The 19,776-nt window shown below is 41.6% G+C and overlaps 2 protein-coding genes across 4 annotated transcripts in view; both read right to left on the bottom strand.

The window, feature by feature from the left end:
- Positions 1-2,579: 2,579 nt before the first annotated feature.
- On the bottom strand, positions 2,580-11,020 carry si:ch211-218d20.15 (uncharacterized). 3 transcript variants are annotated; one of them, XM_023980785.2, is made up of 8 exons: positions 10,707-11,020; positions 10,335-10,453; positions 10,078-10,138; positions 9,874-9,935; positions 5,804-5,906; positions 3,617-3,735; positions 3,287-3,432; positions 2,580-3,073 (listed from the first exon to the last, which is right to left on the bottom strand). In XM_023980785.2, the coding sequence occupies exons 1-8, from the start codon at positions 10,768-10,770 to the stop codon at positions 2,971-2,973; spliced, it is 777 nt and encodes a 258-aa protein (XP_023836553.1). In that variant the 5' UTR covers positions 10,771-11,020; the 3' UTR covers positions 2,580-2,970. The 3 variants fall into 3 exon arrangements, with proteins under 3 accessions (XP_023836553.1, XP_023836552.1, XP_070293724.1); XM_023980784.2 differs by having other exon boundaries at positions 9,874-9,941; positions 10,707-10,965; XM_070437623.1 differs by having other exon boundaries at positions 9,874-9,941; positions 10,335-10,526; positions 10,707-10,961.
- A 296-nt stretch (positions 11,021-11,316) lies between these two features.
- LOC111959428 (mediator of RNA polymerase II transcription subunit 14-like) overlaps positions 11,317-19,776 on the bottom strand; it is a 52,066-nt gene continuing 43,606 nt past the window's right edge. Inside the window, 4 exon segments of the mRNA XM_023980957.2 lie at positions 11,317-12,291; positions 12,448-12,637; positions 14,184-14,309; positions 15,988-16,095. Of these exon segments, the coding sequence (XP_023836725.1) occupies positions 12,218-12,291; positions 12,448-12,637; positions 14,184-14,309; positions 15,988-16,095 (498 nt within the window). The 3' untranslated portion in view covers positions 11,317-12,217.

Here is a 19,776-nt window from a genome sequence, read left to right as displayed (position 1 = left end):
CCATCAGCCCTCGTTGCGAGTGTACAATTATGTTCACTCCGGGCCTGAAACTCCCCATAATTCAATTCGTGACGATTGTACATCCGCTAAGAAAAGACTGCGAAAACATTAAAACAACATCAATGGAGAAGTCAACATACAAGTGTAAGTAAAAACGAATGCAAATAAGTTAGACATTTTGCTACTACGTAAAAAGTAAATATGTTTTTGTTTGGTTATCTTTTGGAAATTGGAAATGTTTCCTTCTTCAAAAGTTCCAGCTAGGCAGGCTAACATTAGTTAGCTAATTAATTTGCTAGCTATCATACAGTAGGTGTATATTAATAATTATATATTTAATATAAGTAGACATGCACTCATAATTGAATGTAGCGCATATAAAGCACCCACAAGGCACCGGTGGCTGAAAAAACAATCATCGCGGGCAGACACCGTGTTATGCGGAAGAGCGCATCTGAGCTGCCTGCCTGTCCCGAGCCGTAGAGCCGCCCGTCTGTCCCGAGCCATTAGAGCCGTCCGTCAGTCAGGAGCTGATAGAGCCGCCGCCAGTCAGGAGCCGATAGAGCCGCCCGCCAGTCAGGAGCCGCCAGAGCCACCAGCCAGTCAGGAGCCGCCAGAGCCCCCCGCCAGTCAGGAGCTGATAGAGCCGCCGCCAGTCAGGAGCTGATAGAGCCGCCCGCCAGTCAGGAGCTGCCCGCCAGTCATGAGCTGCCCTCCAGTCATGAGCTGCCCTCCAGTCATGAGCTGCCCTCCAGTCATGAGCTGCCCTCCAGTCCGGAGCTGCCATTCAGTCCGGAGCTGCCATTCAGTCCGGAGCTGCCATTCAGTCCGGAGCTGCCATTTGTCCGGAGCTGCCCCTCTGCCATAAGCTACCTCTCTGTCATAAGCTGTCCCTCAGTCCGGAGGAGTTTCCTCAATCTAGTGGGGACCGTTGTGAAGGTTCCTAGGCCAAGGTCGGCGGCGAGGGTCACCACTCAAAGGACGCTAAGGAGGGGTACTAAGACAATGGTGGAGTGGGATCCTCGTCCAGCGCCGGAGCCGCCACCGAGGACAGATGCCCACCCAGACCCTCCCCTAGAGTTTTAGGTGGTGCGTTCGGAGTCCGCACCTCAGGAGGGGGGTACTGTCACGTTCTGACCATAGTTCTTGTGTGTTTTACTTGTTTTAGTGTTTGGTCAGGACGTGAGCTGGGTGGGCATTCTATGTTGTGTGTCTAGTTTGTCTGTTTCTATGTTTGGCCTAATATGGTTCTCAATCAGAGGCAGGTGTTTTGTGTTGTCTCTGATTGGGAATCATATTTAGGTGGCTTGTTTTGTCTTGGGGTTTGTGGGTGGTTGTTTCCTGTCTTTGTGTTCGTTTCACCAGAGAGGACTGTTTCGGTATGCCACGTTTGTTATTTTGTATAGTTTGTATGTGTTCGCGTTATCGTTTTAATTAAATCATGTTGAGCACAAACTACGCTGCGTCTTGGTCCGATCCCTGCTACACCTTCTCTTCAGACGAAGACGAGGAAGGCTGCCGTTACAGGTAAAAAAWKTTCATGTTTTACTGTGACTTGTTGTAGGCTCCTAAGTGGACCATAAGGTTAAAAACCAAACCAAATTAAGAAAACTAAACAAAAAAAAAAAWWTTWWTTTTATTTTATTTGTTATATTTCACCTTTATTTAACCAGGTAGGCTAGTTGAGAACAAGTTCTCATTTGCAACTGCGACCTGGCCAAGATAAAGCATAGCAATTCGACAAATACAACAACACAGAGTTACACATGGAATAAACAAAACATAGTCAATAATACAGTAGAACAAAAAGTAAGTAAGTAACCGAGTGTCTCTTTTGGGTCACTTTTGCCGGTCCCAATCACTAAAAGACTTTGAAGTCATAAATTGGAGGAGGGTTGGAATTGTGACATAAAAAAACAAGAAACGACAGAAGAAAGTTCATTTGTAGTTCTAAACATATTTAGGATGTTTTTTTACTCACTTTTTGTCTCTCCCACACTTTTTGTCTCTCTCTCTCCTACAGCGTCCATCACAATTACATGCACATGGCCAATTATGCAAATTAGGTGATGACGTCATTTAGCGACTTCTTGCGACTTTTAGGACAGCCAACAGCTACTTTCCTTACTGAGGAGTTGGCAACACTGCGTGACAGTGCAGGCTAGCTGAGTAACACAAGTTGATAGCCAAACGGCAGGCTGCCATTAGCAACGAAAATATCCTTAACTTATTTTCTGCGATTTTAAAATAATCGGTTCAATGACATACATCTGGTGTATTAGAAGCAAGTATTGGTACAATGGTTTTCTTTAAAATGTGTATTTATTTAGACGAAGATTGACCATAAGGATTTCCATTTTTCTATTCACTATCCTGTTTTCCGCTAACAATGCATGCTCTACCGCGATCGGCCTTGAACTTCTGTGGCTTCAATGAGAAGGTGCGGGGGGGCAGTCGTTCTTCTCTTTGATCTAACTTTATTAAACGAGCACCATTTGCCCGATTAGCCTGTTCTCTTTCAAATCTATGACTCGTGGTCAATCTGTTATTGAAATTCAGAAGATTTTCAGTCTATAGGCTTATCTCTCAATTTAATTTATTGGCCAATGTAAACATTAATTTGTTCAAATGCAATTTCATACAGTAACATTATTTAGCACCTCTTTTTAGACATTTGGCCTAACACATTTATAACACATTCATTAACATTCATCCACTTAACCAATGAGAGCTCAGGACCCTATTCAATAAAATGACAGTGACATGTCAAAACATCATTCTTGAATCACTGGGTGGGTCTGTCGGACATTAATTTCAAAAAAATTAACAAATGTTGACCCTCAGCTCCACGGGTTGGTAATATGTAACTCCACGGGTTGGTAATATGTAACTCCACGGGTTGGTAATATGTAACTCCCCGGGTTGGTAATATGTAACACAATGTTAGGTGTTGTGAGGTCAGGTGAGATGTCATAGCTGGGACACAAAGGTCATGGCTGGACTTAGGTCTTCAGTGAGTTCCTCTGGTAGCGAGGAGACTGTTGACGTTATACTAAGAGTCAGCTCCAATATCCTGCAGGGGCACACATTCCAAAAGAGTAGACTATGATTGTAACCGTAAAGTTATCACATTAAACCAATGAATAATAACTGGGTTTGGAGTTAGGTTGGGTTAGGTTGGGATTAGGTTAGCCTGAGAGTGAAACATGGGGCATTCACTGCACTGCAAGGAAAGTGTGATAATTGAATGCAGTCCATAAATTAAAGCAGTAGCTCCTGCTCTCACCAACTGATGTAGTGTGCTGGGAGCTGAGGCTCCTGTCTGGAGCCCTCCTCTGTCAGCAAAGATGTCTTCATCTGTCTGAAGTTGGCCTCAATCTCTTTCTTCAGGACCGACAGTGGCTGGATACCTCGGAATGAGCTGAGCACTTGCTACAACACATGAAGGTAAGATAAAGTGTGTAAATCACTGTGAAACCGTGAATGTGCAATGGGGGAAATTATTATTGTACTGTCGAGTTTGACCTATGAATATAATAAACATAGAGAGCAGACTGATCGGCTACCAATAGAATAGAATATACAGAATAGAAATGAGTAGACCATATTCACTTACATATATAACTGACAGCTGGTGGGCGATGTATTTGTGGCTCCCGAGATGTTTTACATCCTCCTCTAGCTGCTGACTAAGTACTAGTAGCTGATTGAGCCTCCCGATGTGTGAGAAGTATTCTGCAACAGAGACACAATCTTAGGTATAAGCGGTTATAAAGGTGAAATGTCTGTTAATAAACTGCTTATAACCATTGCATACTACACTGAACAAAAACATACAATTTAAAAGATTTTACTKAGTTATAGACTCAGCAAAAAAAGAAACATCCTCTCATTGTCAACTGCATTTATTTTCAGCAAACTTAACATGTGTAAATATTTTTATGAACATAACAAGATTCAACAACTGAGACATAAACTGAACAAGTTCCACAGACTTGGAATATTGTGTCCCTGAACAAAGGAAGGGTCAAAATCAAAAGTAACAGTCAGTATCTGGTGTGGCCACCAGCTGCATTAAGTACTGCAGTGCATCTCCTCCTCGTGGACTGCACCAGATTTGCCAGTTTTTCCTGTGAGATGTTACCCTACTCTTCCACCAAGGCACCTGCAAGTCCCAGGACATTTCTGTGGGGAATGGCCCTAGCCCTCACCCTCCGATCCAACAGGTCCCAGACGTGCTCAATGGGATTGAGATCCAGGCTCTTCGCTGGCCATGGTTCATATAAGGAAATCAGTCAATTTAAATAAATGCATTCGGCCCAAATCTATGGATTTCACATGACTGGGAATACAGATATGCATATGTTGGTCACAGATACCTTTTTTTTTTTAAGTAGGGGCGTGGATCAGAAAACCAGTCAGTACCTGGTGTGACCACCATTTGCCTCATGCAGCGTGACATCTCGTGACATGTAGCGTGACATCTCCTTTGCATAGAGTTGATCAGGCTGTTGATTGTGGCCGGTGGAATGTTGTCCCACTCTTCTTCAATGCCTGTGTGAAGTTGCGGGAAAATGAACAGAGCATCCCAAACATGCTCAATGGATGACATGTCTGTTGAGTATGCAGGCAATGGAAGAACTGGGACATTTTGAATGAGTGGCACAACAATGGGCCTCAGGATCTCGTCACGGTATCTCTGTGCATTCAAATTTCCATCAATAAATTGCAATTGTGTTCGTTGCTTATGCCTGCCCATACCATAACCCYACCATGTGGCACTCTGTTCACAACGCTGACATCAGCAAACCGTTCACCCACTCGCCATCTGCCCAGTACAGTTGTAACCAGGATTAATCCGTGAAGAGCACACTTCTCCAGAGTGCCAGGGGCCATCAAAGGTGAGCATTTGCCCACTTAAGTCGTTTACGACGCCAAACTGTAGTCAGGTCAAGACCCTAATGAGGACATCTAGCACGCAGATGAGCTTCCCTGAGACGGTTTCTGACAGTTTGTGCAAAACTTCTTCAGTTGTGCAAACCCAAAGTTTCATCAGCTGTCCGGCAGGTGAAGAAGCCGGATGTGGAGGTCCTGGGATGGCGATTACACGTGGTCTGCGGTTGTGAGGCCGGTTGGACGTACTGCCAAATTCTGTAAAATGATGTTGGAGGCGTCTGATGGACATGCCTGCAATCAGCATGCCAATTGCACACTCCCTCAAAACTTGAGACATTTGTGGCATTGTGTTGTGTGACAAAACTGCACATTTTAGAGTGGCCTTTTATTGTCTTGTGTAATGATCACGCTGTTTAATCAGCTTCATGATATGCCATACCTGTCAGGTGGATAGATTATCTTTGATATAATAACTTTTTGTGCGTATGGAACATTTCTGGGATCTTTTATTTCAGCTCATGAAACATGAAACATGAGACCAACACTTACATATTGCGTTCATATTTTTTTTCAGTGTAGATATGTGTCTAGTGTGGGTAATTCTAGTTCTGAAGGGCAGGGTTTTGTTCGAAACCAGTTTTTACACACCTGGTTCAAATAACTGTAGTTTAAATTCAAGGCTATGATTTATTTTATTTTTACTTAACCTTTATTTAACAAAAAAAAACACATGATAGGTTGAATCAGGTGTCAGTGCTTGGTCTCCCTAACCCCCAACTGGTACAATAATTATTGCTGAGTGGACTATCCTGTTTAAATAAAGATGAAGTGACCTGACCTCTTAAACCCTAACTCAATATCATCAATAGGGGTGTCTCCACTGGGCTGCTTTAACCCCTGATCTTACCATCCATTGGGGGTTTCTCCAGCATGTCTACTGGACTGCCCTGGATGAGGAACACCTCCACGCGAGGGTACATGGTCGACAGACCCACCATGTCAAGATAGTCCTGAAAAAAAAACACATCTTTCACAATTCTGACAAATCACATTAATGAAAAAATGTAACATCCCCTTAAAAATACTTGAGAATATATTTGGCATAGGAGCTCAACTGATGATTTAAATACTTMTTCGGGGTTCAAGCAGCAAAGCTGGGTGAAACCSTGTTAAATTTGTTGGCGTTCATTATTCAGGTTCTCCACAGATTTGGTGAAAAAACTTAAAAATTATAAGGCTGAGGAGGATATAACCTTGCATGATGGTAAAGGGCAAATGGCCACAGCCTCTAATGCAATGCCATGCCAATTGGCCACATGGTGGCGCTATAACAAGTGATTGAAATTGCTAACTTTGAAAGCTCACGCCCCTCACCCTGTGTGACCTAGAGTGCAAGTCAGCAAATAAGTTACTCTCCTCACAAAAAACACATTTGCCTCAAGGAACCATAAGGTCCGCCATTTTGAATTTTGTGAAAAACACAATGCTACTCTAGCACCGAATGACCAATTGTCATGAAACTTCATATTTAGCATCTATGAACCAAGGTCTCTCAATGCAATATTTTCCAGGCTAATATCTCAAACAACATGGCCACTATGGACCAATAAATATTCAAGTGTGCGTGATTTAAGACATAAATGCATGTAAATCATGCATGGTTATTCATATAACTTGATGTACATGTTCAAAACACTGTAAAGACTAAACATATGCAAGCGCAGGCAGATCGACCATATTGTGGTACTATAATGGGAACATATTTATCTCTTGATTGGTTTGACCCACAGTCATGAAATTTTGCCCACATGCTCAGCAGTGTCGTAGTGCCATTTCTTTAGGTGCAGGAGAGCATTTATTTTTTTGTTACATCATTATTTCTCAATCAAAGTTTGTACAGACAGATGTAGTCTACTGAATATTTGTATAGAATGTGCATAAAATGCATCCTACAATTTCAATGTCTGTCTATGCCCACACATATTATCTCAAGAAAATTTTATATTTTTGATACCCTCAAACACCAAGTTAGCAATACCTAATTTCAAAAATAGGCATTCATCACTGACAATCGTGAATGATAATTCTTCACATTTTACCGGTGAAATGTCCAAACTGCGTCTGCATGCCAATCATTTGGTCTTCATGGGAATATGCATTTAGATATTATATTACTGTTTCGTGAGTGAATTAGAGCAGATGGTGTTAACAAACTATTAGCCTTTGTTGTATTTTGATTCAATCAAAGCATATATCCTGCCGAGTGGCGTGCGCTGTTGAGTTTTGGCCGCATGAGAAAAGCAATGTGAATATTTAGCTTCAGCTCTTATAATCTCACTAGAAATTAGGTGTTTTTAGTGTAATGTTATAGGCCTAACTATGCTATGATATTAGATTTGGTTCTGTTATGTAAAATACTCCTTCATCATTATGTGATCTTGCTGGACATAATTGTTCAGCTTCAGAAATTATTTTCCMAAAATATTTTTACCAGCTCCATGTATTATCAAATCAAAACATGTTATGCTCCGGCAGCACTACATCCCTGATGCTCAGGGATGTGAGTCTAGCTAACCTGTATAGTATGGTACTGTTTGGCTGCATGGGGGCGCTGTTGGACAGGAAAAGCCATTCATAGAAGCTTATTGGCTTATAGTGGCCATATTAATTGAGCTAGAGGCTCGCCGATCGGTCTAGCGGTTCTGGAGACGTTTAAAGTCAACAACATCAAAAGCATTTTGCACGACCTGTTTGATTTTGAGTTCTGATATTTGGCAAGCGTGGTAAGTAGTACAGAAGTAGCTAATCCTAGGGCGATGTGTCCAATTTGTCCAGATGGTTGCACTGTATGGCCATAGCTTGAACCCTGCCCTTCCCCAAAACGTGTGTAAATATTGGACTATAAATTGTGCCTTCCTGTCATATTGTTATGCTAAAATGTTCATTCTACTCTACTGAGACATTTACTTCATGTTCGTATTCTTACATTTAATTATTTCTTATTGTTGTTGCATTGTCGAGAAGGAACCTGCAAGTAAGTATTTCGTTGGACTGTGTTTCCCTTACCTACAACTAATAAAACTTGAAACTTGCTGCTTGCAGCTATATTTACAGTTGAAGTCGGAAGTTTACATATGTAACAGTATAACTTTAAACCGTCCCCTCGCCCCGACACGGGCGCGAACCAGGGACCCTCTGCACACATCAACAACTGACACCCACGAAGCGTCGTTACCCATCGCTCCACAAAAGCCGCGGCCCTTGCAGAGCAAGGGGAAACCCTACTTAAGTCTCAGAGCAAGTGACGTAACTGATTGAAACGCTACTAGCGCGTACCCGCTAACTAGCTAGCCATTTCACATCCGTTACACATACACCTTAGACAAATACATTTAAACTCAGTTTTTCACAATTCCTGACATTTAATCCTAGTAAAAATCCCTGTTTTAGGTCAGTTAGGATCACCACTTTATTTTAAGAATGTGAAATGTCAGAATAATAGTAGATAATGATTTATTTCAGCTTTTATTTCTTTCATCACAATTCCAGTGGGTCAGAAGTTGACATACACTCAATTAGTAGTTGGTAACATTGCCTTTACATTGTTTAACTTCGGTCAAACGTTTTGGGTAGCCTTCCACAAGCTTCCCACAATTCCTCCTGACAGAGCTGGTGTAACTGAGTCAGGTTTGTAGGCCTCCTTGCTCGCACACGCTTTTTCAGTTCTGCCCACAATTTTTCTATGGGACTGAGGTCAGGGCGCTGTGATGGCCACTCCAATACCTTGACTTTGTTGTCCTAAGCCATTTTGCCACAACTTTGGAAGTATGCTTGGGGTCATTGTCCATTTGGAAGATCCATTTGTGACCAAGCTTTAACTTCCTGACTGATGTCTTGAGATGTTGCTTCAATATATCCACATAATTTTCATTCTTCATGATGCCATCTATTTTGTGAAGTCCACCCGCCCCTCCTGCAGCAAAGCACCCCCACAGCATGATGCTGCCACCCCCATGCTTCACGGTTGGGATGGTGTTCTTCTGCTTGCAAGCCTCCCCCTTTTTCCTCCAAACATAACGATGGTCATTATGACCAAACAGTTCTATTTTGGTTTCATCAGACCAGAGGACATTTCTCCAAAAAGTACGATCTTTGTCCCCATGTGCAGTTGCAAACCATAGTCTGGCTTTTTTATGGCTTCTTCCTTGCTGAGCGGCCTTTCAGGTTATGTCGATATAGGACACGTTTTACTGTGGATATAGATACTTTTGTACCCGTTTCCTCCAGCATCTTCACAAGGTCCTTTTGCTGTTCTGGGATTGATTTGCACTTTTTGCACCAAAGTACGTTCATCTCTACGAGACAGAAAGCGTCTACTTCCTGAGCGGTATGACAGCTGCGTGTTCCCATGGTGTTTATACTTGCATACTATTGTTTGTACAGATGAACGTGGTACCTTCAGGTGTTTGGAAATTGCTCCCAAGGATGAACCAGATTTGTGGAGGTCTACAATTGTTTTTCTGAGGTCTTGGCTGATTTATTTAGATTTTCCCATGATGTCAAGCAAAGAGGCATTGAGTTTGAAGGTAGGCCTTGAAATACATCCACAGGTACACCTCCAATTGACTCAAATTATGTCAACTAGCCTATCAGAAGCTTCTAAAGCCATGACATCATTTTCTGGAATTTTCCAAGCTGTTTAAAGACACAGTCAACCCAGTGTATGTAAACTTCTGACCCACTGGAATTGTGATACAGTGAATAATTATAAGTTAAATAATCTGTCTGTAAACAATTGTTGGAAAAAGTACTTGTGTCATGCACAAAGTAGATGTCCTAACCGACTTGCCAAAACCATAGTTTGTTAACAAGAAATTTGTGTAGCAGTTGAAAAACAAGTTTTAATGACTCCAACCTAAGTGTATGTAAACTTCCGACTTCAACTGTATATGTTGTTATAGGTTGATGTGGTACTACCTCCAGGTGCGGCATAGGTTTTGGCAGGTGTTCTAAGCATTGGAGCATCTGATCAATAATCTCTGCTCCTGGGTAAATACAAAAGGGACATTAGACACTCAGGGTAGGAATCACAGGTCTGTGGTGCAATAGGCAAGGTGATAAGAGCTGCAGTTCGGGTTAGGCCTACTTCAGAGCATCTGTTCTGTTCTGATTGAGACTCACCTTGCTCCTGGAAAGTGTCCGACTCCTCAGGGCTACAGTCCTGTCTCAGCTGCTCCTGGAACTGTAGAGTGAAAATACATTTCAAAAGAGGACGTGCACAAAGAAATAGAGTAGGTCTACTAAACATAATACAGTTTATTTCCAAATACACAATATCAAAATCTCTCAAGTTCTCCATTACAGTACTCTCATACTCAAGTGTATCAGTAAGTTCTGGTGAGGAAGGGTATACTCAGATGGGGTGCATGAGTTCTCACCTGGTGTACCTGTGCCCTGATGAGAAGGTCCAGTTGTCCACAGAGATACAGCATCTCCAGCCCCACCTGCTCTGGACTCAGGTGGACAGGCATCAGGGGTCTCTTCACATTCAGCTCAACTGACCACAGGGGTTTCAGCACATAAGGTACCCCCCCCCCAGAGGGTTGCAACGTTTAGATCAGTACAGATAGCTAGGAATGTAATGTGTAGAACTGAGGAATCCCTATTGTACGCGATAATCTGTGTACAATGCGACAACATAAATAATTTCAAATCAAAGCAGTACGCCATTGTACGGCGTGTGATAACCTGTTTAATCGCACATGCAATAAATTAACTAAAAAATGATGGGTCAATGATGCTCGACTTACCTTTGAATTTCTCGTGATAAACGCACGGCTGACAGAGCGCCTCGGAGAAGCTGACTGCTGCCATATCTCGATTAGCGTTATCAACCTATTATCTGACAAACCGACCTTTATCATCCAGAAAAAAATGAAAATAAATAACGTTGGTGTGTGTTAGTGGCCGTGTATCGCTGCGGAAAACATTTGTATTTGCGCTCATTGCCGATCGGAATTATTTGTCTGATACAAGGGGTGCGTTCAAGATCACTGAGSTATTTTTGAACGGTTCAAGATCAATTCATCGTTGAGATCCAATCCATCAAAAACATTCAGCAATGTGAAATAACGTACATCATGAGAAATGAAAACTAGCAAAAGCAAGTATGCATTGGAAATACAGCACACACTCAACTAGAAGAACGCTTGATATAATATACATCAGATCAGTAGATATAGCCTACCATTTTAGATCGAACAGCAGCTTTGAAGTTTTGAACGTACCTCTATTGAAGACCAGTCTGCTTTCTGGATGATGTCATCATAAATCGATACTCAGAAAGGGGAAAGTGGCTGTTTTTATTTAGTCTCATTGTGAATCACCAAAGAGACTGGACAAAACAGACAAATTGACAACTCACGTTTTTGACTGGTTTATTAAATAGTAATCAAAGACAGACAATGGGTCTTCGATTCTTCATTCAGGACTCAAAAGCAGTCATAATAAAATACAGCTGGCTTATAAAGTTTGTCACAGTTTAACAGTATTTCAAAGTGACACATTTGAACTAAAAAGGGACTAGGTCTTGACATCAATCAGGGAAAAAGACATTTAAATAGTTTACTAAGAAAGAATACATCCCCAATACCACAACAGTATTGATATCTTGCGTTATAAAAAAAAGAAAGAATGTGAAGTCTCACACTAGTAAAAGTCCTACTTATCCAGCTGGCTTATTATTCTTTTCAATGCTGAAATATACAACAATGTACATATTTAGGTAAACACCCATATTCTTAATTTGTGAATCCTTTGAAAAGAAGTGCATCTGGAGAAAGACAAAAAAAATATGTATTTTTGGCTGCATTTATACACACAGCCCAATTATTATATATTTTTCACTAATTGATCTTTTGACCAATCAGATCAGCTCTGAAAATTATCTGATGTGATTGGTCAAAAGACCAAYTACTGGAAAAGAATATCAGAATTGGGCAGCCTGTGTAAAAGCAGCCTTTGAAGTTCTTTTTACACCGAAAACTTATTTCAAGATACGCTCCTTAATTGGAGTCATGTGTTTTATCAAGAATAAACCATCTTCTGCATAATTCTGCTCCCTTTTTCCGACAGACAAAAAATCTGTTTTAAGTCGGTTGGCTGAGGCAGAGAGGAGATATGTTGCATTAGGAAATCCAGAGCGCACACTTCGTCTCCAGTTCACTAGACTCCGGAAAGGAACGTATCCCTGTTCGAGAATGGAACCGCATTGAGTTGGGTTCTGGTTCTAGTTCCATTTCTGACCAGGGAGGTGCGGCTGCTACTGGCGACCACCGGGGGGCAGGTTGAGGTTGGCCATGAGCTCGTGAACTGAGGCAAAGATAGTGCACTCACCTAAAAGGAGACAAAAACACATCCAATGTTAGTATACCACCATTAAAAAACATCTAAAACAATGTTTTTCTTGCTTTCCTATCCAATCAAATCTTTCACAGTGCATCTTATTTCCTGTTCATATTCTATTTTTTGTGTATGGATAATCTCACTGACCCTGTCGTGCGGGGTGCAGCTCATTGAATCGCTTGAGGATGTTGGAGACCATGAGCGCTGCAGCCCCAGAGGAGGAGTGTTGTCTCGGGATGTCTGCCTGCTGGGTCAGGCCCGTGGCCATGTCGTATACGATGGGAACAATGATGTTCACCGGCTCCTGGGGCACCGGCAGCCTCTGGGTCAACTGGAGCTGAGGAGAGAACATGGTTAGCTATACTTTACACAACTTCAGTACACTTCACTGGAATTCAATTGTAAAGCATTAAAACAAATACATGGTAACATAAACCCTCTTTTATAAGACTTACAGTACCAGTCAAACGTTTGGACACACCTACTCATTCAAGGGTTTTTCTTTATTTTTACTATTTTCCACATTGTAGAATAATAGCGAAGACATCAAAACTATGAAATAACACATATGGAATCATGTTGTAACCAATAAAAGTGTTAAACAAATCAAAATCTATTTTATATTTGAGATTTTTCAAATTGGCCACCCATTGCCTTGATGACAGCTCTCAACCAGCTTCATGAGGTAGTCACCTGAAATGCATTTCAATTAACAGGCGTAATTTGTGGAATTTCTTTCATTAATGCCTAATACAGAAGATAGCCTTATTTCGTAAAAGACCAAGTCCATTTTATGGCAAGAACAGCTCAAATAAGCAAAGAGAAACGATAGTCCATCATTACTTTAAGACATGAAGGTCAGTCAATGTGGAACATTTCAAGAAGTTTGAAGTTACTTCAAGTGCAGCTGCAAAAACCATCAAGCTCTATGTTGAAACTGCCTCTCATGAGGACCACCACAGAAAAGACCCAGAGTCACCTCTGCTGCAGAGGATAAGTTCATTAGAGTTACCAGTCTCAGAAATTGCAGCCCAAATAAATGCTTCACAGAGTTCAAGCAACAGACACATCTCAACATCAACTGTTCAGAGGAGAATGCGTGAATCAGGCCTTCGTGGTCGAATTGCTGCAAAGAAACCACTACTAAAGGACATAAATAATAAGAAGAGACTTGCCTGGGCAAGAAACATGAGCACTGGACATTAGACCGGTGGAAATCTGTCCTTTGGTCTGAGGAGTTGGGGGTGCTTTGCTGGTGACACTGTCAATTATTTATTTAGAATTCAAGGCACCCTGAACCAGCATGGCTACCACAGCATTCTGCAGCGATACGCAGTCCCATCTGGTTTGCGCTTAGTGGGACCATCATGTGTTTTTCAACAGGACAATGACCCAAAACACACCTTCAGGCTGTGTAAGGGCTATTTGACCAAGGAGAGTGATGGAGTGCTGCATCAGATGACCTGGCCTCCACAATCACCCGACCTCAACCCAATTGAGATGTTTTGGGATGAGTTGGACCGCAGAGTGAAGGAAAAGCAGCCAACAAGTGCTCAGCATATGTGGGAACTCCTTCAAGACTGTGTTGGAAAAGCATTCCTCATGAAGCTGGTTGAAAGAATGCCAAGCGTGTACAACGCTGTCATCAAGGCAAAGGGTGACTACTTTGAAGAATCTAAAATCTTAAATATATTTTGATTTGTTGAACACTTTTTTTGGTTACCACATGATTCCATATGGGTTATTTCATAGTTTTGATGTGTACACTATTATTCTACAATGTAGAAAATTGTAAAAATAAAGAAAAATCCTTGTATGAGTAGGTGTTCAAACTTTTGACTGGTACTGTATGTAACAACACTTGTCAAAAGGTCAGTACTTACGAAAAAGAGCATCTTGGACTTGAGCACCACCGCAATAGTTCCTGGGGGGGCGATGGGAGGGGCACTAGGGGGGATGGTCAGACAGAACTGAACATTCCACTTCAACTGGGTGGCCTGGTCAGGGAACTGAAGAGGAAAGGAGGAAGAGAAGTGAGAGAGACCATCACAACCATAACACACGTGTTTCTGGAAACTAAGTGTATGTCGCACGTCACTACTTCACAGGAGCTGCATTTGAACATAATTCTTTTTATGTTTTTTGGTAGAAATGCCCTCTGCAACGTGAACTTTTATTTGCCTTAATAACAAACTTGTGTTTCATCCATAAAGAATAATAAAATTGTTAAATTATGAGCCTAGTTGGTTTAGCCACGGAAAAAGACAGGAACCTTCCCGCTAGCCATGATTCGCTGAGATAATGGATGGGCTGGACATGCCGGGAGATGAGTTTCGATTGGTCTGCCATGTAGCATGCTTCTGTTTATAATGTGAGCTGCTCAGTATGTGTTGATAGTCCTTTCTACTGAACTGTTTTCTAAAGATATAACGTTAGACATCGAGAACTACAAAGGTTTGGCTATGTTTCTCAACAACATTGATGCCCTGAATTTAGCAGGCACTATCGACAGATCAGTTGGAAAACGTTATGGGCTACTTTCTGCACACGCCACGGTCATTGTGGATCGGAGTGACTTGGCAACGCTGGCCAACAAGATGTCGCTACAAACAAAACAAAGTTAAATTGTTCCAGTCTGCCGTGAAGCATTCATCCATTTATATGGGTAAGAGTCTATCTACATTTTCAGATTTCAAATTTGGTCAGAAAGTCATTTTTATTGCAAGTTAATACCACGTACTATTAGTTTGCTAGCAAACGTTGGCTCGATAGCTAACGTTACATGCATGATCTGTATAGTAATATTCTAATCAGAAATCCATTTACATTGCTAGTTATAGCCTAATGTTAGCTAGCTAACATTGAACCTAGTTTGTTAGCTTTAGCTACCTGCAGATTAATACTACAGCTATGACAATGTTGGTATTGGTAGTAGTACGAGTTGGGATTATGCCAGTTCATTGTTTAGCTAGCTAGCTACATGTCTAAACAAAGACTCCACTTCGGACGGATTATTACGTGACCCATAAAAAATTTGCCAGGTGTGTCTGTGGGGTGGTTATAGCATTTCCTTCACATGACCCATCAATTTAGACAAGTGTGTCGGGTATCATCTAATTATTATAAAATATTTATACAATATTTTTTATCTGGACACTTTGTTTTTGATATTGCTACTATGCAAGCAACCATTTCAATGTACTGTTTACACCTTTATTCTGTGCATGTGACAAATACTTTTTAAATTGTTTATTTATTTTTATTTGAAATTGCCTGTGTTTACCACATGACCTTACATGTGAATCCTTAAAGAGATGGGTGGGGCTAAGGCTTTTAGAGGGTGTGAACGATGCTGAATGGGTGTAGACAAGGGCCATTTTCTCAAAAGTGGGGTTACAAGTTTATCAACTTCAAAGCAGAATTACTTTCCCATTGTTCCCCAACTGCAGTGTATGATGTACCCTTTTCTAGCTCTGTGTTTCTTTTATCCAATGTAAAAAACACAATTTAAAAATGTTGCTACATAAAATGGAATCGAGGCGGTCGCTCATATATTTGTCTCTCACACACAGGCAGAAACACAGCCAAACATATCACCTGCCCCTCACATTCATAATGGACACAAAGTTATCTATGGAGCAGCACCACCCACCCAGCAACAACCACAGCCAGAGGTAAAGGCCTCACCAGTTCGAGCTTCATGATGCGGACACAGTCCCTGAGGATGTTGGTGGGGGCCCCAAGCAGCTTGGTGAAGGCATTCAACGTGTTGTACTTGAACGGAGGGCCGGCCACCTGAAGAGAAGATGGGGGGGATAAAGGGACAAAGCGAGGGAAAGAGAGAGGAAAAGGACATGAAGAGGGGAGACTTGACTTAATTTTATTTTTAGTCAAAGCCTACCACCTACACATGTATATTCTTGCACTTTTTGAAGATAAAGAGGGAAATTCAAACAAATGACAGGTTCTGTTGTCCCACAGCCTTTTCCAGCTTCAGATTCAAATGACCTGCTATGAGGTCAGTTCACCCAGTGTTAATCAGATCCTATTCTGCCAGAGATATGTTGTATTCCAATGCAATGGCTCACTTAGTTGTGTGTGTTTGTAGAGTGCATTCGGGAAGTATTCAGAACCCTCAACTTTTTCCACATTTTGTTACGTTACAGCCTTATTCTAAAATAGATTAAATAAAAACGTTTCCTCATCTATCTACACACTATACCCCATATTTTCATTGAACCTTTATTTAACTAGGCAAGTCAGTTAAGAACAAATTCTTATTTACAATGACGGCCTACCCCGGCCAAACTCGAACCTGGAAGATGCTGGGCCAATTGTGCTCCGCCCTATGGGACTCCCAATCACGGCCAGTTGTGATACAGCCTGAAATCGAACCAGGGTCTGTAGTGACACCTCTAGCGCTGAGATGCAGTGCCTTAGACCGCTGCGCCACTCGAGAGCCCAATGGCAAAGCGAAAACAGGTTGATTTTATTTGCAAATGTATCAAAAATAAACAAAAATACCTTATTTACATAAGTTTGGAAAGGCACACACCTGTCTATATAAGGTCCCACACTTGACAGTACATGTCAGAGCAAAAACCAAGCCAAAAGGTCAAAGGAATTGTCCGTAGAGTTCCGAGACAGGATTGTGTCGAGGCACAGATCTGGGGAAGGGTACCAAACAATTTCTGCAGCATTGAAAGTCCAGGAACACAGTGGCCTCCATCATTCTTAAAATGATAGAAGTTTGGAACCACCACGTCTGGAGGAAATCTGACACCATCCCTATGGTGAAGCATGGTGGTGGCAGCAGCTTGCTGTAGGGATGTTTTTCAGCAGCAGGGACTGGGAGACTAGTCAGGATCGAGGGAAAGATGAACGGAGCAAAGTACAGAGAGATCCTTGATGAAAGCACTCTAGAGCAGGTTCAGGGCCTTAGTCTGAGGTCAAGGTTCACCTTCCAACAGGACAACAACCCTGGACATCCCGGGTGGCGCAGTGMTAGCAATTGGCCCAGCGTCAAACGGGTTAGGGGAGGGTTTGGCCAGCAGGGATGTCCTTGTCCCATCGCGCACTAGCGACTCCTGTGGCGGGCGGGGCGCAGTGCACACTGACACGGTCGCCAGGTATACAGTGTTTTCTCCGACACATTGGTGCGGCTGGCTTCCGGGTTAAGTGGGCACTGTGTCAAGAAGCAGTGCGGCTTGGTTGGGTTGTGTTTTAGAGGACAACGCATGAGTGGCTTTGGGACAAGTCTCAATGTCCTTGAGTGGCCCAGCCAGAGCCCGGACTTGAACCCGATCTAACATGGGAGAGACCTGAAAATAGCTATGCAGCAACACTCTCCATCCAACCTGACAGAGCTTGAGAGGATCTGCAGAGAAGAATTGGGGAAACTCCCCAAATACAGGTATGCCAAGCTTGTAGTGTCATACAAAACAAGAGTCCAGGCCGCAATCGCTTCCAAAGGTGCTTCCACAAAGTACTGAGTAAAGGGGCTGAATACTTATGTAAATGTCAATATTATTATTTTTAAATACATTTGCAAACATTTCTAAAAACAYGTTTTTTGTTGTTGTCATTATTGGGTATTGTGTGTAGCTTGATGAAGGAAGAAACAATTTAATACATTTTATAATAAGGCTGTGACGTAACAAAACGTGGAAAAAGTCAAGGGGTCTGAATACTTCCCGAATGCACTGTATATCCAGCATATGCAGAGGAGTGGTCAGCTATTGGGGCCAGAGTGACTGCGGATGTGATTCGATACTGTGATTTTATTGTGATTGGAGGTTCCAAACATATTGCTCACCATATCTCTGCTGCAGAGGGACAAGAGAGCCATAAGAACGAGTTTTGATCAGTCATGGAAATAAAAGTGCTGAAAACAAATTGGCTCCCTATTTAAAAAGAAGATGGAGAATAAGCTGTGAAGGAAAAATACTGGAGTTTTGATTCAGGTACAGCCAACTAGCAAAAAAAATAATATTGCGATCTTGTCAATACTATACATCGTCAAAAATAATATCCCGATATGTAACTGTATCGATCCCCCCCCCCCCATCACTAAAAGTAAAGTGGAGGGACTGGAGAGAGAGAGAACTTAGGTAATCAACGAAAGACATGCATGCAGTAATCTTGGTTAACCCAGAACATTTTTTGTGATCATGTGAACGCATTCTCTCATTAGAGCTAAGTAATGTTTCTTTGGCTACTGCCCAATTCTCCACTAGTGATTGTCAGGTCTATTATTGCTTTTTTTCATGTTATTTCAGCCCTGGAGGCCAAAGTGACAGCCAGTGAGCGAAGGGTGGAGGAACTGGAGAGAGAGAATGCATGCAAATTGTCAAAGGATGGCATACATGCACTAATAGGGCCGCCTTAAAATGTTTGTGAGCTGGTCATGTTGGATTTGTCTACTACCCAATTTCTCCCTTAGCGATTGTCAGGTCTTTTGTCACAATTTCAACCCTGGAGGCCAGAATAACAGCCAGTGAGAACGGGAACACAGGTAATAAGAGAAGAGCACCTATTTTTGGCAAGCAATGCAGTGACTTTAACTGTAATAATTTTAAAGTTTATCAATGTGTGTCCTTTCATGCTGTTTTAGCCCTGGAGGTCAGACTGAGTGCCAAAGAAAGAGAGGTGGATGAGCTGAAGAGTGAATGCAGGTAAAACACTTCACCTTTACCCATATGATTGTAAGGTTCAGTACATGGGGCATTCCGCCAAATCTGCCTTTTCCGTAAATATGCATAAAAAGTATCTGTTTAATGCATTATATTATCAAGCAAAGTGTCCTGCACTTTGTTCTAATTGAAATTAAGATACATCATGTAAAACCTTAATAAAAGCTACCATGAACACTGAAAAAATTTGATTTTAGCCCGTCCCCACAATCTCTAACACTACGCTTCATCATAAAATATGATGATTAGAATCCAGAAATCTTATTTTCTTGTATTATTGTGTGACTATTTCCAATATAGACAAAATAAATTCTTACCGGAAAATCATAATATGTTAGTTAAAATATACATTTTAGTCGTGTCCCCAGGTTTTCACTCAGTCCTGTTACCCTGACAAGTTCCCCCCTCAAAAAATTTGGGACATTCCATAAGTCACATGATCAACAGGAAGTAGCATCATTTGAGTCTCCTGAAGGCCATGGGAAGACTAAAAGTAAGTTCTCTCACTTTTTTCTGTATTTTTATCATATTGTAAGTATGACTGAGAATGTCAATCTCAACATAGTCCTGTTAACTAAATTATTTCTTAGATGTTAMATTTTTTTTTTTTAAAGATAGTTTTGGCAAACCACTTGAAGGTGCTAAGTGTTCTCATGCTATTAGCATTGATGCCATGTGGCTACATTTCATGTATTTGCTAATGCTAAAATCTCATGCCTGTTACTTTCAGTCCTGTTACTCATATGAAGGGTAACAGGACTGAATAAGAGTAACAGGAGTGAGA

The sequence above is a fragment of the Salvelinus sp. IW2-2015 genome, linkage group LG36 (assembly GCF_002910315.2).
Source record: "Salvelinus sp. IW2-2015 linkage group LG36, ASM291031v2, whole genome shotgun sequence".
NCBI lineage: Eukaryota > Metazoa > Chordata > Actinopteri > Salmoniformes > Salmonidae > Salvelinus > Salvelinus sp. IW2-2015.
The sequence above is the reverse complement of the archived record's forward strand: the minus strand, read 5'-3'. Positions and strand labels throughout refer to the sequence as shown.

What these genes read in the sequence shown, in the direction of transcription:
- si:ch211-218d20.15 (XM_023980784.2), bottom strand. Translation starts at nt 10,770, where the DNA reads ATGGCAGCAGTCAGCTTCTCCGAGGCGCTCTGTCAGCCGTGCGTTTAT. An exon ending in AACCTATGCCGCACCTGGAG is followed by an intron (nt 5,907 to 9,873) that starts GTAGTACCACAT and finishes TTTTTTTTTCAG; the next exon opens with GACTATCTTGACATGGTGGG. An exon ending in ACCAGCTGTCAGTTATATAT is followed by an intron (nt 3,433 to 3,616) that starts GTAAGTGAATAT and finishes CATGTGTTGTAG; the next exon opens with CAAGTGCTCAGCTCATTCCG.